This window comes from Condylura cristata, unplaced genomic scaffold (genome assembly GCF_000260355.1).
Source record: "Condylura cristata isolate star-nosed mole 26May11 unplaced genomic scaffold, ConCri1.0 scaffold00011, whole genome shotgun sequence".
Classification (NCBI taxonomy): domain Eukaryota; kingdom Metazoa; phylum Chordata; class Mammalia; order Eulipotyphla; family Talpidae; genus Condylura; species Condylura cristata.
This window is the reverse complement of record NW_004567112.1, coordinates 36,845,290-36,864,500: the sequence shown is the minus strand read 5'-3', so window position 1 is coordinate 36,864,500 and position 19,211 is coordinate 36,845,290. Positions and strand designations below refer to the sequence as shown.

Sequence of the window (19,211 nt, the reverse complement as noted above, 5' to 3'; positions counted from 1 at the left end):
CTTCATATATAAGTAGAAAAGTTCTGTTGCAATATCACTCTATGTTCTACTTCTAAGCTACATGTTAGTGATCTATTACTACAAATTATTTCACTGATGTATCATCTAATAACTTAAGCATATACAAAATAATTTCACATGCATTTTGAAATCTAATTACTCATGTCTGTATATAATTCATTGTGAAAATACAGGCATAGATGTCACCAAGTATTAATGGCCTAGGTGTTATGGATATAAAATCTCAAGGAATAAAACGATCCACATATAACTAAAGTTCTCTGTAATACTCCCTTACCTCTTAGATACTCTGTATTGTGCTGTGGTCAATTTTCCAGTCTCAGGGTCATGTACTGTAGCTCGGCTCAGCTACAAAAAAAAAAAAAAGAGAAAGGACAAGGACTTATTCTCGTAGCAGGCAATTTTGGATTTGTTTTGTTTTGCCAAGCCACAGGTGATTGGAAGAATTCAGATTGGTCTAGAGCATGGGTAATGGTTTCAAATCAGCAAAAACATTCAGAAAGGTGGCAATAAGAAATGCCGCTTCCAAATCAAAGAAAATGGGTTGACAGATTTTTGCTGTAGATTTATTGTCCTTTCACTTTTTTTAAAGAAGTCATTTGAAACTATATGTAAATGATCTATAGCAATGGGTTTCACAGATGCTTTCTCCTATCTAGAAATTTAATTTTCTTTAAATATTATGACAAAAGACTAGTCTCTTTCAAGTCATTTTTAAACAACTCTCACCAAGATAAAACTGTTACATCTGGGCAACTATAAGAAATGCCAGTTGCAAGGCTGAAATCAGAAGCATACTTTTCTCTCTACTGCCAACTTTTAAGGTGGCAAGTGTTTTAAATAAAAATTTCAACTGGAGGGATATAGATTACCCCCAAGTAACAATAGTATTTTCACAAGATGAACAAATACCAATATAGCCACCAATAAAAATAATGCATTGATAAATTCACAACACTATTTGAGTGTAAGAGAACTACATAAATAAGGACTCCCAGATTAATTCAGCCTAATTCTTTTTTCTTGCCCCACTTTGGCAAGATAAAAGGGGGAGAAGGGACTATCAAGTCATTTCCTGTCTATTTGACTCCTGACCTGAAGAGAGATGCAAAGCATATTAATTTCCTAAAAATAACAAACCACAACTTCTAGTTAGAGAGAAAGACCTGTGAAACACAAAGCTGTTATCGGTAAGGCAATGATTTCAGCTGGAGACTGAAAATGACCTATTTCCCTTACGTAAACAATTCCTGTAGATGTATAAAACATTCATTAGCGGGCAAAATATGCAGCATACACATCTCTTACCTTTTGCTAATTCTGTAATGTACCGTCTCCAAGTCTCCTGTTATTGGATTTGAAATGGTGGCTCGCCTCAGCTGTGAAGCCAACCATCAAAATAGTTGCATTACAAAACAAAAAAAATTAATCACATTTATCTAGCCAATCAGAATTCTGGAGTTTTTACAGAGGATGCTGAAAGAGAAAATATCTCCATAGACTGCCAGTCACCTTGTGTTAAGCTTGAAAAGTCAATTGATTTTAAATTTGTGCATGGAATCAGTACAAAGAGATTGTATTTTAATGTTTAGAAGATGCAACAATAAGAAAACTTCTAAAATGTGTAGTGTTTATAAGATGTTAGAATGATTTAATTTGCAGTTAATCATTCATTCTAAACTTTTTTTTAGGGGTAGAACTACTCACAAAGGTTAATGTTAAAAATCTGTTGCAACACTTCTTGCTTCAAAATATCTGTTCATACATTTCACATCAAAACTCTTAAATATTAGAAAACAGTATGAAAAAAATGATCATGAAGAGAATGATTCTGAGGTTAACAAAATAAGAAATTCAATAGCAAAAAGAATTTCTTAAATGTTCTACAAAGATACTTTGGCTTGCTGACCAAAAATAATGTATGAAATAGGAATCCAGAAGAGACTGATATAAGTAGAATTCAGCTTGGGAGCTCTTTAAGAATTCTTAGGATAGTGCCCATGCTTATTACATAAATCTTTTCCATTCAATGTAGTCTTCAGTAATTAAAAATAGAAAACTATGCCAATCGGTTCATTTCAGTCTTCAGCCTTCTTATAGAAATACAGTATTAGTGAAATAGTCATGTTCATTTATATTTTCTAAGGCTGCTTTTGCATTACAATGGCAGAGCTAATTAGTAAGGTGTGACAGATCACATGGCTTACAAAGCACAAAGAATATTTACTACTTAACCTTTACTGAAAATAATTGCCAACTCCTCTGTAATAAGAAATTAAGAATGCCTACTTCATAATCTCTTCATACAATTGATAGCAGTTTGTATTTTACAATAAGTTCAAACAGGTTTTAAGAATCAGTTGGTGAGGTAAAAACAAAATTTCTATGCTAAACATGAAAGTATATAGCATTGTGCTTAAATTCTCTGAAATAAATGTAAAAAAACCACATCATTTCAAATTAAATAGTTTTTGTGCTCAATCACATCTTTCTAAGAATTGCCTAAAGGAAATAAAAATACTTCAAGTATTCTTTTTGACAAAAAAAAATTTCAGAAAAAGATGGTCCTTGAGTAGTCTCTAGGACTAAAGGTTTCAAAGAATATGGAAAACTTTTCAGGAAGATACTTAAAACACAAATTGTTCAAATATAAATAAAAATCTGATTTTCATAAGTAAATAAAACTACTTGCAAGATATGTGTTGGTAACAGAAACATTGATAGCACTTTGACAACTCAATTTTGTTAACTTAGGGGATTACTGCCCTATCAATTATCATTTCTGTAAGGTTGTAAAAGAAAAACTGATAGAGTAAATTGAAAAAAAGTTATTTACCCTTGGTTTTGCTAGATCTTTGACAATTTCAATTTCGGCATCAGAAATAATATCATGGAAACGAATAATACGAGGCTTGTCCCACTCATCCTCTTGTTTGGCTGGAGCCAGGATAAATTTAGGATTCCGGTTTCCATCATGGTAGCGGCAAAAGAGTTTTTTCTGTCTCCGAGGGGTCTAAAAAGATTAAGATATTAAAGTAAATATATTACCTGTACAGATAACAATCATGCTTCTGTATACAAAAAGAACCAGTACTGTGCAAATATTTTGCTTCAAATAGACCAGGAGAATTTTAAGATTAATGACTTTTCCTGCAAGAAATTAGAGACCTTAAGGTTTCTCAACATTTCTTTCAACAATAATTATGAATGAAAAAAATGAGTGATATTGCTCCAAATCTCGGTTCTGGAAAAACCCTGGGAGAGAGAGTTATATAAAGGTAAAACAAGTCAAAATAAAACCTAACCAGGTTTTCCTGAATACCTCCAAATTAAGTACTTTGGCCCCTTACCCCCCAAAGATTGATCAAGGATTTTTTAAAAGAGCAGGTTAGAAAGTAAGTTATTTAAAAAGAAGCCAAGTACTTTTTTATTACGGGGTACTAACAATATGTAAATCAACAAAATAAAAGTTCCTTTCATCATTATTGTATTAAGTTACTCCATTGCTAACTTCTGTCTTGATTAAACATGTGTAATATACAAAGTATTAGTTAAATTCATTATTTAATTAAAACTTAACATCCTTTTCTCTGGAATAGTTATTTCAGTCTCGGTAGAGTTGTTATGTGTGCTATCAATGAACTGGTAGATTTATTAACAATCTAAAAGCTCAGCTTACTATTGGAAATGTGAACACTACTGGATTTTATAGAATTGTTACGAACTACTCTAAGTGTTTTTAGGTGTGATAATGGTAATGTAGTTACTTTTATCACCAAAAGATATATACTAGAATGAATATTTAGTTTTATGACCCTAAAAGAGTTACAACCCTTATAATTACTCAAACTCTCAAACGTAAGCATGTATCAAGTGTCACCATCGATACAGTCTACATTTGCTGTTGGGTTAGTCTCAACACTTGTCATCACTTGATGGTATAAAGTTATACATACACTATTCAAATGTTTAAACTTTAAAAGGGTTTATTTCAATTCACTAGCTCCTTCCGACTAAATGGTAGTACTATATGGTATTTTTTATAAAAGGTTCCAAGGTTCTATCAATGTTGGGAAACAATGTATATCATACCCTATAATACACATTATCATTAAAAAGGCTCTGAAAAGTCCTAAGGCTTTAATTCTTCAGACTTAACTATTTTGGTTCTGCCCTACTGACAGCCCTAAGCACTGATACTGACTTATAAATAAAATGGAACAATACAACACATTTGAGTATTTTAACAAATATCAAAACTTGTTAATTCTTGATATATTTTTAGTATTTCTTAAATAGACAAACATTTCACACTAATTAATCTTGTCAAGGTTATTGTAATAGATGAATGCACTGATTTCTACACTTTAACTATCTGACCTTTTCCCTTTAAAACTACTTTGAATCTGTAAAAAGGGTATTACTGCAAGTGGTATGTTAGTACACACACGTACGCACACATGCAATTGGCTTTTCCACTTTACCATTTTGATACCCTCCCCACGGCACAGCATTTCGTACTTCTGTCTCTCTGGTAGGTAGTCCACAGCAACCCCTTTTTTCTTTGATGTGATTTTCTGGTGAGACTGATCATCTGAAGCAGACTTATTGTCATCTTTTTCTTTAGCCATTATATACTCAAAATATTTTAAGTTACCATTAGCTCTCTGATGTTCAGGATCTATTAGAAGAAAAAGCATGTCCATGATTAAGTTTACAGTGACTCAAGAATCCGAATGCAATATATAGAATCCGAATGCAATATATAGCAATAGGGTATCATATGATCTTATCTAAGCAGGATGTTTTTGAGAGAAAAAAACTAAAAAAATTGTACCATAAAAAAACAAAACAAAACAAACAAAAAAAAATTGTACCAGGGGCCCTCCCTGGTGGTGCAGCGGGTTAAAACACAGCACTGAGAATCTAAAACCACTTCCGCATGAGTTCGATTCCCGCCTGCCCCGGAGGTGACCACATGGCGTGGCAGACCTCTCCTGACCCGCCCGCTGCTCCCCTCAGCAGTGTACTTCGTAGATCTGCCTGTTCTGTTCCCCGTTCTGTCTCTGGTGAAGCCTCTCACCACCCCTGAGCCTCTGGCCTGTACCCCAGTTCTGTATGCACAAATAAATCTTTAAAAAAAAAAAAAAAATTGTACCAGAACAAACCAACCAGTACTACCTGAAATAAATCAGGAAAGTCACCCTGTAGAAAATGAGTTCTAAAGAACAGAAACAACCATTTATTTCAATTTAGGAATTAATTGCTTATACTTTGAGTATTCACTACCAAAGGTACTATGATTGATTTGATGTGTAACACATTCTTAAAACATTTCTTTTTACTTATTTTAAGCAATGAAAAGATTTTTGTGAGACTGAAAGTATCATAGGGAAGAGAGGGTACACAGTTCAAAGGAAATCTTTACCACAGATACATTATAAATGTAGAATACAGCCTTACTTCTTAAGGCTGAGTAAATTTTAGTCACTAAATTTCAAGTGAGGAGGAAGAGAGAATCTAAAGATACAATTTTCAAATCAGCCAGTATCCACTAACTACCTCTAAATTGCTAGTCATAATTTTTAGCTATTTTAGCAAAGGAAAAGATACTACTCCTCCCATCAGGGAGAAAAAAATATCCAGACAACCCACATATACACACACAAATTTAAAATGGCACACCAGTACCAAAAAATTCTAAATTCTAGTTTTACTTTTATAAAATATTTGTCTTCGAGGAACTGTTCACAATATATGTTGCAATATATAAGCCTAATTTTGTTAAAAATAAAAAGTATAGGTACTAGTGGATGTATACTTGAAGTAAACAAAAAATTTATGGTTACCTTTGGATGACTGCCTTATAGATAAAAATACATGTACAAGTTTAAGTGGGTACAAATATTTTTAAATGAGAAAAACACTACTGTCTATACTTTAACTTAATTACCAGTTGTCAATGATAGTGTTTCAATTCACTATTATCAAAATATCATTTTTAGATATGGTCTTCTACCATATAGACATTTACTTAGTCATGATTTAGTTTTAAAGGTTCACATAAATTAAAGGCTACCTGATTTTATTAGTACACAACTCTACCTCGAAAGATTCTCATTTATAGACTGAAAGGAAGATCAGGTAATTTTTATTTCTAATACATATACAATATACATATACGGCTACAAATGGGGTCTCTGAACTATAGAAAAACACTACCATCTATTCAAAATACTAGAGGTAAAATCCTCATACTGCTCTTCCTCTGACAGTTTAATATGACAAATGTTTTCAATCTATTTAAAATTACCATTTTTTTTTTGTACATACAGAACTGGGGTACAGGCCAGAGGCTCAAGGGCGATGAGAGGCTTCACCAGAGACAGAGTGGGGAGCAGAACAGGCAGATCGACAAAGTACACTGCTGAGGGGAGCAGCGGGCGGGTCAGGAGAGGTCTGCCACGCCAATGTGGTCACCTCCGGGGCAGGCGGGAATCGAACTCATGCGGAAGTGGCTTTAGCTTCTCAGTGCTGTGCTTTAACCCACTGCACCACCAGGGAGGGCCTCAAATTACCATTTTTAATGAGGTACGATAAACCAAAAATACCCTTCAATGGAAATAGATCAATTTTATTATGGCAACATGGGAAATAAACATTTGAGTGATGAGTTAGGAACAATATCATAAAAGTGAATAAAAAGAAAAGGAACAGACACCGAAAAATGAGTGTCATTTAATGGAGTGGCTCTGGTACGAAAAATCAGTTGCCACTTACATAAATGATAGAAAACAAAGATAACAGCCTGAGTTCACTTCCTGGCCAGGTTGCTAAGCCACATATGCACAGACAGACCTGTCCTGTGTCACCCACTATCTTTAGCAGTGTACTTCAGTAAATTCACCTTTCTGCTTCCACTGTCTGATAAATCCTTTCACCCCCCGCAACACTGGCCTATAAACATACCAGTTCTACAAACACACAGAAAGTGATTTTAAAAAGTAACATGTCTAACAAGTACAAAAGCTCTATGACTACACACACAGTAATTACCCAGTGTATCTACAACCTTGAATTAATTAGGTTTAGTAAACATACCTAGTTCAAGCAGTTTCTTGGTGAGGGAAAGGGCTTTATCCAGGTCTCCTTGTTGATATACAGCATAGCTCAAATAATCTAGAACAGAGACTTTATCAATGGTAGAAACCTCCCCTTCATCCAGCTGCCGTAATGCTTGTTCCATCCACAGTTCTGTATGGTAATAATCTGCTTCTGTATAGGCTACTTTGCCTAACTCAAAACAGTCCTCGGCAGTTAGAAAAGATTTATGTTTTACTCCTATGAAAAGAAAATGGAGAGAACTTTTAACAATCTTTATATTATGGTTATTTAGGACCTACTGAGCTTTCAGTTTTTTCACATGCATGTGAACTTTACAACAACCTTCTGAGGTAAGCAAAGCCAGAATTATCCTACATTTACAAAGTAATGTAACATAACAAGAATCAAACAGCTGATAATAGGTCGCCCAAGACTATCAGCCATCATACCAAAAGGAAACATTAAGTTGTAACATGCTATTTTCTAACAAGAATCACTGTATGAGATAGTCACACATACTTAACAGAAGTAAGTTCTGAAAAACACAATGTCAGACAATTGTTATGTGCACGCCAGAGTGCAATTACAGAAATTTGGATGATGTAGTATACTATACTTCAAGTATATAGCCTACTGGGATCATTGTCAAGACACAGTCCAATTTGACTAAAATGCCATTAAGGAATGTATAATTGCATCTTATTCCTAATAATCTAGGCAAAAATGTTATTGATTCCCTTAATTGATTCCCTTACTCTTTCCAATAGCATTAATGATATACAAATCAAAAAGTTTACCCAGTTCAATATTCTTCAGTATGTTGAATTATGCAACCATTACCATAATCTATTTTGACAAGATTTTCATCTACAGATTTGCTTTTCTGGTTCTTTTACTCAAATGGAAATTATGATATGTGAACTCTTGTGACTAGCCTCTCAATAAACGTTTTCAACTACCATCCCAGTTGGGGCCTCCTTTTTACTGCCCAATTTTGTTCATCAATTGATGAACATTTGAGTTGTTTCAACCTTTTTGGCTTTTATGGAAAGTGCTATGAACATTTTGTACAAGTTTCTGTAGACATATTCAATATTCTTGAGGATATATGTACCAGTAGAATTACAGGGTCCTACAGAAAAAGTGGTCACTTTATAAGCCGACCAGCAATGTATAATGATTCCAGTTTCTCCACTTACTTACCACTACTTTTTATCATTTTTATTGATCATTCAGGTGAGTACCGAGTAGAATTTTATTGTACTTTTGATTGCTTTTTCCATATGATGGTGTTTAGCAATATTATCATGGGCTTAACTGTCCATGAATGCCTTATCAAAAAATGTCTGTACAATTTCTTTACCTATCTAAAACCTATTTGTAATTTCCTTATTGATTATTAGAGTTCTCTATATTCTGGATACAAACCCCATTCTGTGGGATGCCTCTTTATTTAATGCTATACTTTGAAGCACAGAAAAGTTGAAAAGTATATCCTGAGATTTTAAACCTGAAAGAAACTCCTACATATGAATTCACTGACACAAGAACAAACAAGAAATGTGCACTGAAGTCCTATTTGACATACAAAAAAGTGGAAATAACCTATCCAGTCACAAAAGAATGAGTTAATCAATTGTGACACACAGTATCATACAGCAGTTTAAATGAATCCGATCAACATGGGTGAAATTTACTCAAAAATATGGAAGGAAAAAGCTGTAGGAAAAAGCTGCAGAAAGAGTATATTATAGGAATAAAATGTGTATATTTCAGTGTTAGTGAAAGCATACACCTCATTCTTGATAGAAATTAATTTCTGGATAGAAGAAAAGGTACACAAGGGCAAGGCTTCCAAACACACTTGTGATTTTTGACTGTTAAAAACAGTCAAAGAAAAACAAAACCTAAATATTTGTTCACTTCATGGTTATTTTTACAACTTACAGGACATAATATGCTCAGAAAATTTCACACAATACTGCCCCAGTGAAAAAATTACACATTCTCTAAGATTGAACACAGTGAATTCATAGTTAAAATCCTATTTACTATTGATGGAAAGATAAAAATGTCTCTAACAGAAATTTAGTAAACTAAATGAATTAACTATTCCTACATGCACCAAACAACACTTCTTTTGTGGTCTCTATTTTATTAAATGGAACCTTTCTGGTTGTTTTAGCAGGAATCCATCTCAAACCATCATCAAACTCTACCATTGTACATCTTAAACATCATTTCCTACTTAAAATTTACAAAATCCTCCTCCGAGTTTTGCTATTCCTATCCCAAGTTCTAATAAAATTGCCATTATGTAACAAGAATGATATTTCCAAAATGAAAATCATGTCTCTTCCCTTTTAATGATTATTGTATCAGAACAGCTCAAACTCTTCTTCATGGCTTTACAAAGCCCTTAAAGGGATGGTTTCTGCTTACACAGCTATCTTGATCTCTCACTAATCTCACGGAACCAAACTCCAACCTATACCCACATGCACTCCTATCTCTTGAACAAATAACTTGTTATATCCCTCACCAAAATATTCTCTACGCTTCCCCCTGCTCTGCTGCATTTTCCTGGCTTATTCCTTATTCACTGTATCAGTTTTTTAAATGCCATGTCTACTAAGAAGTCCTTATAGGCCTCTTATCAAGTCCAGAATTAAATCTCCTTCTATGTACTCCTATTGTATCCTAAATTTTCCCTGTTCAGGTATCCTTACTATATCATAAGAAAGTAAGTAGCAAAAGGACGAGAACAGTGATGGTTTACTCATTATTACATCTCTAGTGCTTAACATATGGTTAGCATATATCAAACAGTTAATATATATTAAACAAAATGATCTTGTAAACTAGAATCCAATTTTTTACAGTAAGGGTATAATAGTATTGCAAGTATAGAATAATAGTAGCAGAAACAGAAAACAAACATAAATTTGTACATTCTGGAAGTCTACTGTTACAGAAAAATGTTCCAAGTTAATGAAAATTCTATTTAACATTCTGGTCAGTATTCTCAGTTGATACTTCATTCCAAATGAAGGGAAATAAGCAGGAAACCATCGTAAGTGATATACAGAAGGCCACAAACACATGATAAGATGCTTCACATTGCTAACTTAAGTAGGTGCTAAGTAAGTACCTCATCCCATTAGGATGGCTACTCTCAAAAAAAACATGATGTTATGATGTGGAGAAATTAGAACCCTTGTGCACTACTTGTAGAAATTTAAAATGGTACAGCTGCTATAGAAAACAGGATTACAGTTCCTCAAAAACTTAAAAATATAAATAACCATACAAAATGATGTAAAAATAAACTATTATAAAAAAAATGGGTTCTAGGCAAAAAAAAAATCACATGATTCACCAAATCTACTTGTGAATATGCCCAAAGAATGAAAGGTAGGTATACAAGAGTTATCTGTCCACCCATATTGACAGAGCACTATTCACAACAGCTAAAATGTGGAAACAACCCCAATGTCTAGTAACAGATGAATGGATGTGTTATATACACATTGTGGATTATCATTGTGGATTATCATTAAGTCTTCAATGACATTCTGACATTCTACAACGTACATGATCCTGAAGACATTATGCTAAGTGATAGAAATTAGTCACAAAAAGGTGAATTCTGTATGATTCAACTTATAGGGTACTTAGTCAAAAATCACAGACACTGAAATTAAAATGTTGGTTGCCAGGGGATGGGCAAAGTAGGGAATGGTGTGTTACTATTTATTGGGTATAGAGTTATAGTTTTAAAGGATAAGAAGAGCTATGGAGATGGACAGTGTTTATGGTTGCACAACAACATGAATGTACTTAATGCCAGTAAACTTTACATTTAAGGTTGGCTAAGATAAGTTACATACCCAACATGCCTTGGTTCGTAAATTAATAAACATGTAAAATTTAGCAACCCCCTTATAATTCTGTATACAAACATTGGGTGTTATCCACAGCTATTAAGTTCTAGCAAAAGATTTTTTTGTCCTCAAAGGCTATGAGGTAAAGTTAAAAAACTTAAAATACAAACAAATGTATTTTTTACATTAACACTGTCCTAATAAACTGAAGAAGTAAGCCAGGTGATGGGTATTTTATCAAAAAGAAAAATAAATCTTACCTGGAAGATTACCCTTTGAGATGGTATCGGTATCCAAATTATAGGTGTCCTGGAGACGTAATAGAGCTTTGGCTGCTCCAACCTGATCTTCATCATTAGGGAAATACTGTCTCTGAATAGTTAGGTTAGAGATAAAACCTTGAAACAAACAAACAAAAAAAAACAACTTTAAAATCTTATAGACTTTTAATTTCCAATATAAAGTCTTTAAAAGAATTTTTCAATTTTTCCCCATTAACTTCCCTATCATGAAAGTTCCACATGCGTAAGGAAAAATTAAGAGGTATGTCAAATCTCTTTGAGAGTTATTGAGGTTTGACATACCTCTAATTCATTAAATCCAGCAAAATCTCTTTCTAATGTAGCTTAAGTAATTACATAATTTATGTCCACATTAGTAAAGGTCAACTAACATTACAGATTTTAGTTACACAATTTTAGTGAAAAATGCATTAACATTCAATGGCAACTAGTCATATTTTCAAATAAATGTTACTGAAACATCTTAAAATTCTGTTTTCTCTTTCCATCTGCTACACATTATATAATTTGGTGAAATTTTTCAAGGGAAAAGAAATGATACTAATTATATACTTAAAATCATGGGTAAGGCAGTTTATTAAAATACACTTAGAAGTCCTCCCTAGTGGTGCAGCCGATTAAAGCCAGCACTGCAAGTGATCCGCAGACCCTTCGGTGCGAATTCGGGCTCTGGAGGTGACCACATGGTGCAACAGACTTCTCCTGTTTGGCCCACTTCTCCCCTCAGCAGTGTACTTCAGCCATCTGCCTGTTGTGCTCTCCACTGTCTCTGGTGAAGCCTCACACCGCCCCTGCACCTCTGGCCTGTACCCCAGTTCTGTATGCATAAATAATTTTTTTTTTTGAAAACTAATAATGCTAACATTAAAAAAAAAAATTTAGATTTGTTCTGGGCCCTCCCTGGTAGCCCAATGGGTTAAAGCACAGCACTATGAAGCTATGAAGCTATCCACAACCACTGCAGCCTGAGTTCAATCCCCAGCTATATGGCACAGCAGACCTCTGTCTTCCTGCTACGCCCCCCGCCCCAGCAGTGTACTTCATCAATCTGCCTATTCTGCTTCCCACTCTGTCATTGGTGAATCTTTTCACTGCCCCTGCACCTCTGACGTGTACCCCAGCTCTGTATGCATCTTTAAAAAATAAAATACATTTAGATATGTTTAATTATTAAATATAGTGTTCATCAGTCAAGACTTGTTCTATGTAAAACTTCATCTTAAAGTTTTATATAAAATAGCAAAACTCTAAGATGGATGCTCAATACTAAAGAAGCCAAAACGACAAAACAATTTTTAGTAATATGTATATCATAATTTGCAATAAAACAATTTTGAGACTCTTCCCCTCTCTCATGTTCTCCCCCCCCACAGTATAGATTATTACTATGAACAAGTAGATTATAAATCTACTATAAACAACTGTATTTTGGTCAGCAAAAGACCAAGCATTTTATGTTAATGGAAATGTACAAATGAACAACCAGCTGGAAAAGGGCTAACATTCTTATTTTTTTTTCCCAATTGTATTACCAACTCTCAATCATAATAGCCACATGGAATTTTACAACCAAGTTTTACAGAAAATGGAAATGTTTTATATGCCCCAAAATAAAATCAAGGAAGCTGTTTAAATTGTCACTTAAAAAAAAAGTGTGCATGTGTATTATAACATATGGGGTGACTAACACAAATTAAAATACCAGTGTCATATGGGTCATTACTTGAGAAAAAACAAATGTATGTGTGTACACACACATACATACATACATAATCATAAAGATGTTCTCACATTATAGAGAGCAAATACACTAGTATTTCCCACTCATCATGAATAAGCATTCAAGTATTTGCCTTAATTTTCTTTTGAAAGTTTCTTGTCCTATGCAAAATAGTTTACTTTACTGCTCCTTAACAATTTGTAAGCACCCTTTGGAAATTTCACCTTCACAAATGGTTCTGTTCCCTCTTTTTTTTTTGCCACCTTGCATCATCATTCAATATGCATGTGAACCACTGCTATGTATTAAGTATACCCCCATTACTTATAACTCCAGGCTGTTTTCTATGTCTGTTACTAAAACACCTAAAACAACTCAATACTCCAAGTACAACTTTATACTCTCAATTTGAAAAACATTCACTTAACTTTTTATAATCTGTTTTTAAATTTAATCTACTCAAAATACAGTGTAGAGCATAGCTAACACTTTTCCTAATAGTATTAACAAGCAATACCTTAAAAATTGATTCAAAAATATTTACCCAAAGTTTTTAAGGCCTGAGGGTAATCCCAAAATGAAAATATATACCTTCAGAAGTGAGGCTATATGCCAAATCATTTCTGTAGATTTCAAAATTAAAAAGCACCACTGTTAAAATCACCAGCAACAGAAAATTACTTTCCTTATAGTAAAGTCTATTTTGTTTCCAGTTTTTATGCATTTTTTAATCAAATTCAGGATGTAGACTAAATTCACCAAAAAAAACCCAGCAATAACTGAGTTAGAACACTTTAACACTGATATTCTGAGAAGTGTATATATCATTAATTATGGCATTTCCATAGTTGGTAGCAATGTTGCTCTTTTGGGGGGGAAGGGAGAGACATATTAGCCTACCGGTATTTTACTTACCATCTGACATATCCTTAAGGACCAAATTCTCCAACTCACTCCACTCAGTGTTCAGACGTTTCATTAACTTGAATGCATTTACAGGGTGCCCAACAAACCCTTCTGGATCTTTTGTTGCTGTACTTGTTAGTCGATCTAATTTCTCTGCCCATCTATACATGCAAGACATACAGATGAAGTAAACACTTAATACAGAAAATAAACAACTGAGCAAAGTATTAAAAAAAAGAGGTTTTGACTTAAAGCTTCATGTAAAATTATAAATTTTTAAGTAAAATAATAAAGGCTTTTAAATCACAATAGCCAAAACATAGAATCAACCTATATGTGCATCAACAGATGACTGGATAAAGAAATTGTGTGTTTATGTACTCAATGGAATACTACAGTTTTTACAAAAATAAAAAGAAAATATTTTTGTTCAGAAAGTGAAAGACAGTTTTAAGAGGGAGTCACTCATTTGTAAAATATAATAGCCAAAGAAAACAAACTGAAAAACAAAACAAAAGTTATTCTTAGAGTCTATGGATGATGAGAGGGAGGGGCTGGGGCAGGGCAGAGGAGAGGAGCCCAGGGGTAAAGCGACAGGACATGCGCACTGCCCTTCAGTGGAGGGTGAGTAAAGGATGTACACAAATTTAGGTGTGAAGCTGTAATACCAAATTTTCATAGTTTTGCAAATATATGGCAGATCGATAAAATTTAACAATTACAAAGGTTTTTTAAAGAAACAAGACTCATGGATAAAATCTAGCTTAGCAGAATCAAAACATAACTACAAGACTTTTGGGTTTTTTCCCTCCCAAATGGCTACAGCAAATGCAACCTCTCTATTTGAAAGTAGCCAGTGAATCTTTCTAGTTAGAGTCTAAAAATTAATTTCTCCATAGGTCCTTAAAGGTAATAATTTATACCACCAAATTACAAATTAGCCAAATTCTGTTACATGGTCACTTAAACTGACATCAAAATTTTACACACAGTACTTAGAAACTTCTAGCTTAGGACTAACTCTTATGTGGTTCTTCGTCATTTCAGCTAGCTTGGTAAGACTGGCAGCTATCTTTCATTTCTACTCAAGATCATTTTAACTAGAAATAAAAGTATATTGGTGGATTAAGAGTCATAAGTAAAACACTCTGCTTACTTTTTTATTTGTTCTAATTTTTCCTCTTCTGCCTTAATATAGTCTTTCAGGGAAGTCACCAGATCTTTCTCAGTATGGATCAAATCAGTCATCTGACCTAAAAGGGAAGATTTTCAAATATCCATATTGATCAACATAATTCCTTTAGAATAATTTAAGGGTAATGCAGAAAACTTCATCCTATGAGAAGATTTAACTAACATAAGTATGTTAGAAAGAGCAACCTTTATAACCAGATAAATAAAAATAAAGCTAAATAAAGATAAATAAAAAAAATTGTTTCTAATCATGTGTTCCCATTCTAATTTTCAAAGTACTTGAATTTGCAAGCTTGGTGTATATTAGCAAATTGTCTTTTCATCTAAAAATATATTCTTATATTACAGAACACTGTTTAGCATGGATCAATATTGTTCTTCCCTTCCCCCTCACCTGTTTTTGACACTAATCAAAATTAATTTGTATTCAATAAACAAAACCACTTTAACAAAAAGAACACTTCACAAATGAAGTTCAAAGAATCTATACACAGTTATTTATAATTGGATGAGAAGGATCACGTGTTATCTGTAAGGTATCATAACTATAATACTGTGTTTTACTTAGTTCTACCTTCACCGAAGGGTAAACTGGTCCAGTAGATGAAAGAAAACAATTAACATAATAGGAATATGTGTGTACAAATATATAAAACAATGCATACCAAAGTATGAGGGATATTTCTGGGGTAAAAAGGACATACAGAAGTCTTACATTTTATGTAGTTTTGTTTTTCCTCCTTTAGGCAATCTATTATTGCAATATTTTGAAAAGTTTTTTAGAAATGATGGCATAAGGAAAGTAAAACTCATGTTCATAGTAGATTCTTAAATGGAAATAGGTTACAAAATAAGGTTACAAAATAATGTACTATTTGTGCAATGAAAAAATTAAGATATGCACTAAAATATTTTCTAGGTGAACCCATGATGAAGAATTTTCTTCAGTATATTTTCTAAGTTTTTACACATTTCTAAATAGAATTATTGCTTTTGTAAAAAGAAAAAATTGAAAACAAAGTTGAATTTCAGTGCAATTTTTTTTGAGGGGCAAGAACTGTATTTGTTTTTACTGCTTTTAAAAACATTTAAAAATAGAAAATCTTAAGTGTAAAAACATAAGTCAAAAATAGTTAAAACTTACCAATTGAAGTAAAAAAGCCAGGATGTGCCCAAGACTGGGGAAGTAGAATCCCTGTAACTAAAATACACCAGATCATCTTGACCAACTTAACTTTTCAGATTCACACACCTACAAGAGAAACATGGCCATTACAAAAAAAAAAAAAAAAAAAAAAAAAAAAAAACAACTGCCGGTCAATAATAGCAACACCATGTCTCAGATCGGAAGAGCACACGTCTGAACTCCAGTCACTGCTCGACATCTCGTATGCCGTCTTCTGCTTAAAAAAAAAAAAAAAAAAAGGCAGCAAAAAGTTCCTAGTCTATTTTTTTCCCTAATCTGTATTTTATGAGCAAAATATGAAGTCAAACCCTAAGGTAGCCCACAGAACTAGTGCAACTCTTGAAAACTGATGTAATACTCTTGTTAATTTAACAAGTACTGATCTTATTTTCATATAACTAAAGTACCTATATGGTATTTCATATTAAAGAAAAATACATATGATGTTACCCCCTGATAATTTATGCTTAAAACCCCAACTGGTGTTTATCACATGGCCTGAAATGTTGTTTTCTCTATGGTGGAAATCTAAACTACCAATTTCCCATAAAATAGATACCACTTTTTAAAATTAATTACTTCCAAAATGTAGTCTAAAGGTTTTATAGTGTTTTAAAAGAAAAAACATTTCAAAGCTTTCTGATTAAATCTGTAAATTCCTAATTTGTTTCATCTTTTCCCCATGTGAATTTCAATTTGTAGATTTGTAGGTGATAAAAATATGCTAAAACTGACTGGTGATTGAACTCTGAAAGGTACTAAAATCCAGTAACCCATGCACATTAAACTGGTATGGTATATGAATTATTTCTTACTAAAACTAATATAATTAAGTAATTCGAAAAAAATACATAGCCTTGTCAATCTAAAACAGTAATTCCTCTCAAAGGACAGTGCTGAGTTTCTTATCTAGCGTGTTCTACATAAAAAAAAAAATCCCAGTACACAGCTGTGGCACGTTGTTAGATCTAATAACAAATCCTTTTTCCTTTTATCCTCTGATATTCTTTCTGGTAGAAGCCAATTATCAACTGGAAACCAGCAGAAAGATTATGCACATCTCTCCCAAATGCTTCCTATATTTTTTTTCTTCTACCACACATGTAGATTTTATATCATAATTATTACTTTACAGAGTAAGTTATCATTATAGTAAAATTTTGCCCCACTAACAGCAATTTATCACCTATTCATTCTTGTTCAGGTGTCACTGATTCTTCCCAAATTAACTTCCCCTAAACCAACAGACAGGTTTAAGTCCAAACTGAAAAGCTCCCTGCTCTCCAAAATAACTTAATAATCCTACTATCCCATGACTTGAATCTTATTACCCAGTGACTTTCTGGAATTATTCCTAAGTTGCCTCCCTCAAGTTTGCTGCAGACTTCCAGATACTTCCAAAATCACACAGTAGTGAAAAACACTGTTCTCTTGGCTGCTTTACAGTAATTCACTGGGAATGCTTCTAGAATGTAGCACATGTAGACACTTCCTCTTCTGTGTTCCTGCCAAAGCACTAGGCTTTTTTCAAAATCCTGGACTGCCAGAAGAGTCTAGAATCTTCTGACTGTTTAAACTTACTTCTGCTGTAATGTTCTTCATGAATAAAATATTACTTCCCCAAAATGCAAGCACTTTTTTTCTTCTAACAGAAAACTAATCAGAAATGTTATCTAAACATTTAACTGATGAGAAAATTTGCATATGTGGAGGTTATTTTTTTTACTGCTAAAACATTTTATCACAAGTTTGTCAGCTTTCATTATCTTCAAAGCTCAAATTCAGTCAACCACCACTACTGCTTACTAAAAAGAAGCTTGAAAACTGCATTTTAAGATAGATTATATAAATATTCAAAACATTAATCATAAAAATAATACAATTACACTTATATCACATAGCAAAATAAATTCTTAATAAAGAGTTATAATCTACAAAAGAAAGTAACAACAAAAGAAAAGTTATTGGATCTCTGAAAGGGGAAAAGAATTTCTAAACTTAAAAATGATAAGCTATAAAAAGCCAGGTGGAATTAAATACACAATCTACGTTTATGTTTAAAAACTACAAATGCAGGCTCTACCTGGTGGTGCAAGAGGTTAAAGTACAGCACTAAGAAGCTAAAGCCACTTCAGCATGGGTTCGATTCCCGCCCAGGAGGTGAGCCACATAGTGCCCGAGAGACCTCTCCTGACCCGTCCGCTGCTCCCCTCAGCAGTGTACTTCATCAATCTGCCCGTTCTGCTCTCCACCCTGTTTCTGGTGAATCCTCTCACAGCCCCTGCATCTCTGGCCTGTACCCCAGTTCGGTATGCATAAAATAAATCTTTAAAAAAAAAACTACAAATGCAAACTAGAAAACTAAAAAATATATAATTCATTTAAGGAATTCATAGAAATTAAGAAAACCACTAAGATGTTTTTAGATAAATGGATTAAAAATGAAGGAGTCGGCCCTCCCTGGTGGCGCAGCGGGTTAAAGCACAGCACTAAGAAGTCAAAGCCACTTCCGCATGAGTTCGATCCCTGCCTGCCCCGGAGGTGACCACATGCGTGGCAGACCTCTCCTGGCCCGCCCACTGCTCCCCTCAGCAGTGTACTTCGTTGATCTGCCTGTTCTGCTCCCCACTCTGTCTCTGGTGAATCCTCTCACCCTCCGCATCTCTGGCCTGTACCCCAGTTCTGTATGAATAAATAAATAAATCTTAAAAAAAAAAAAAAAGAAAAAAAAAAAATGAAGGAGTCACAAACGAGGACAAATCAAGGATACAAATCAAGGACACAAAAAAATTGATTAAGCAGTTTTGTTCACTAATTGAATGATTAAATAAATTATAATTAAAAATATCTAAAGTGCTGCTATATGTTAAAAAATTTTAACTTGTGTACTAAAG

The 19,211-nt window shown here is 33.5% G+C and overlaps 1 protein-coding gene across 2 annotated transcripts in view; it reads right to left on the bottom strand.

Moving 5' to 3' along the window:
* The window catches only part of P4HA1 (prolyl 4-hydroxylase, alpha polypeptide I), a 69,465-nt gene that overhangs the window by 30,901 nt on the left and 19,353 nt on the right, over nt 1–19,211 (bottom strand). The window contains exons 2-9 of one of the 2 annotated variants that reach the window (XM_004680779.1): nt 16,276–16,383; nt 15,094–15,190; nt 13,947–14,098; nt 11,270–11,407; nt 7,123–7,362; nt 4,506–4,702; nt 2,858–3,034; nt 1,330–1,400 (exon numbers count right to left, since the gene is read on the bottom strand). In XM_004680779.1, coding sequence (XP_004680836.1) covers nt 1,330–1,400; nt 2,858–3,034; nt 4,506–4,702; nt 7,123–7,362; nt 11,270–11,407; nt 13,947–14,098; nt 15,094–15,190; nt 16,276–16,351 — 1,148 coding nt within the window. In that variant the 5' untranslated portion in view covers nt 16,352–16,383. Of the gene's footprint in view, nt 1–298; nt 370–1,329; nt 1,401–2,857; nt 3,035–4,505; nt 4,703–7,122; nt 7,363–11,269; nt 11,408–13,946; nt 14,099–15,093; nt 15,191–16,275; nt 16,384–19,211 lie in introns of both variants that reach the window. The other variant, XM_004680780.1, reaches the window with a different exon arrangement.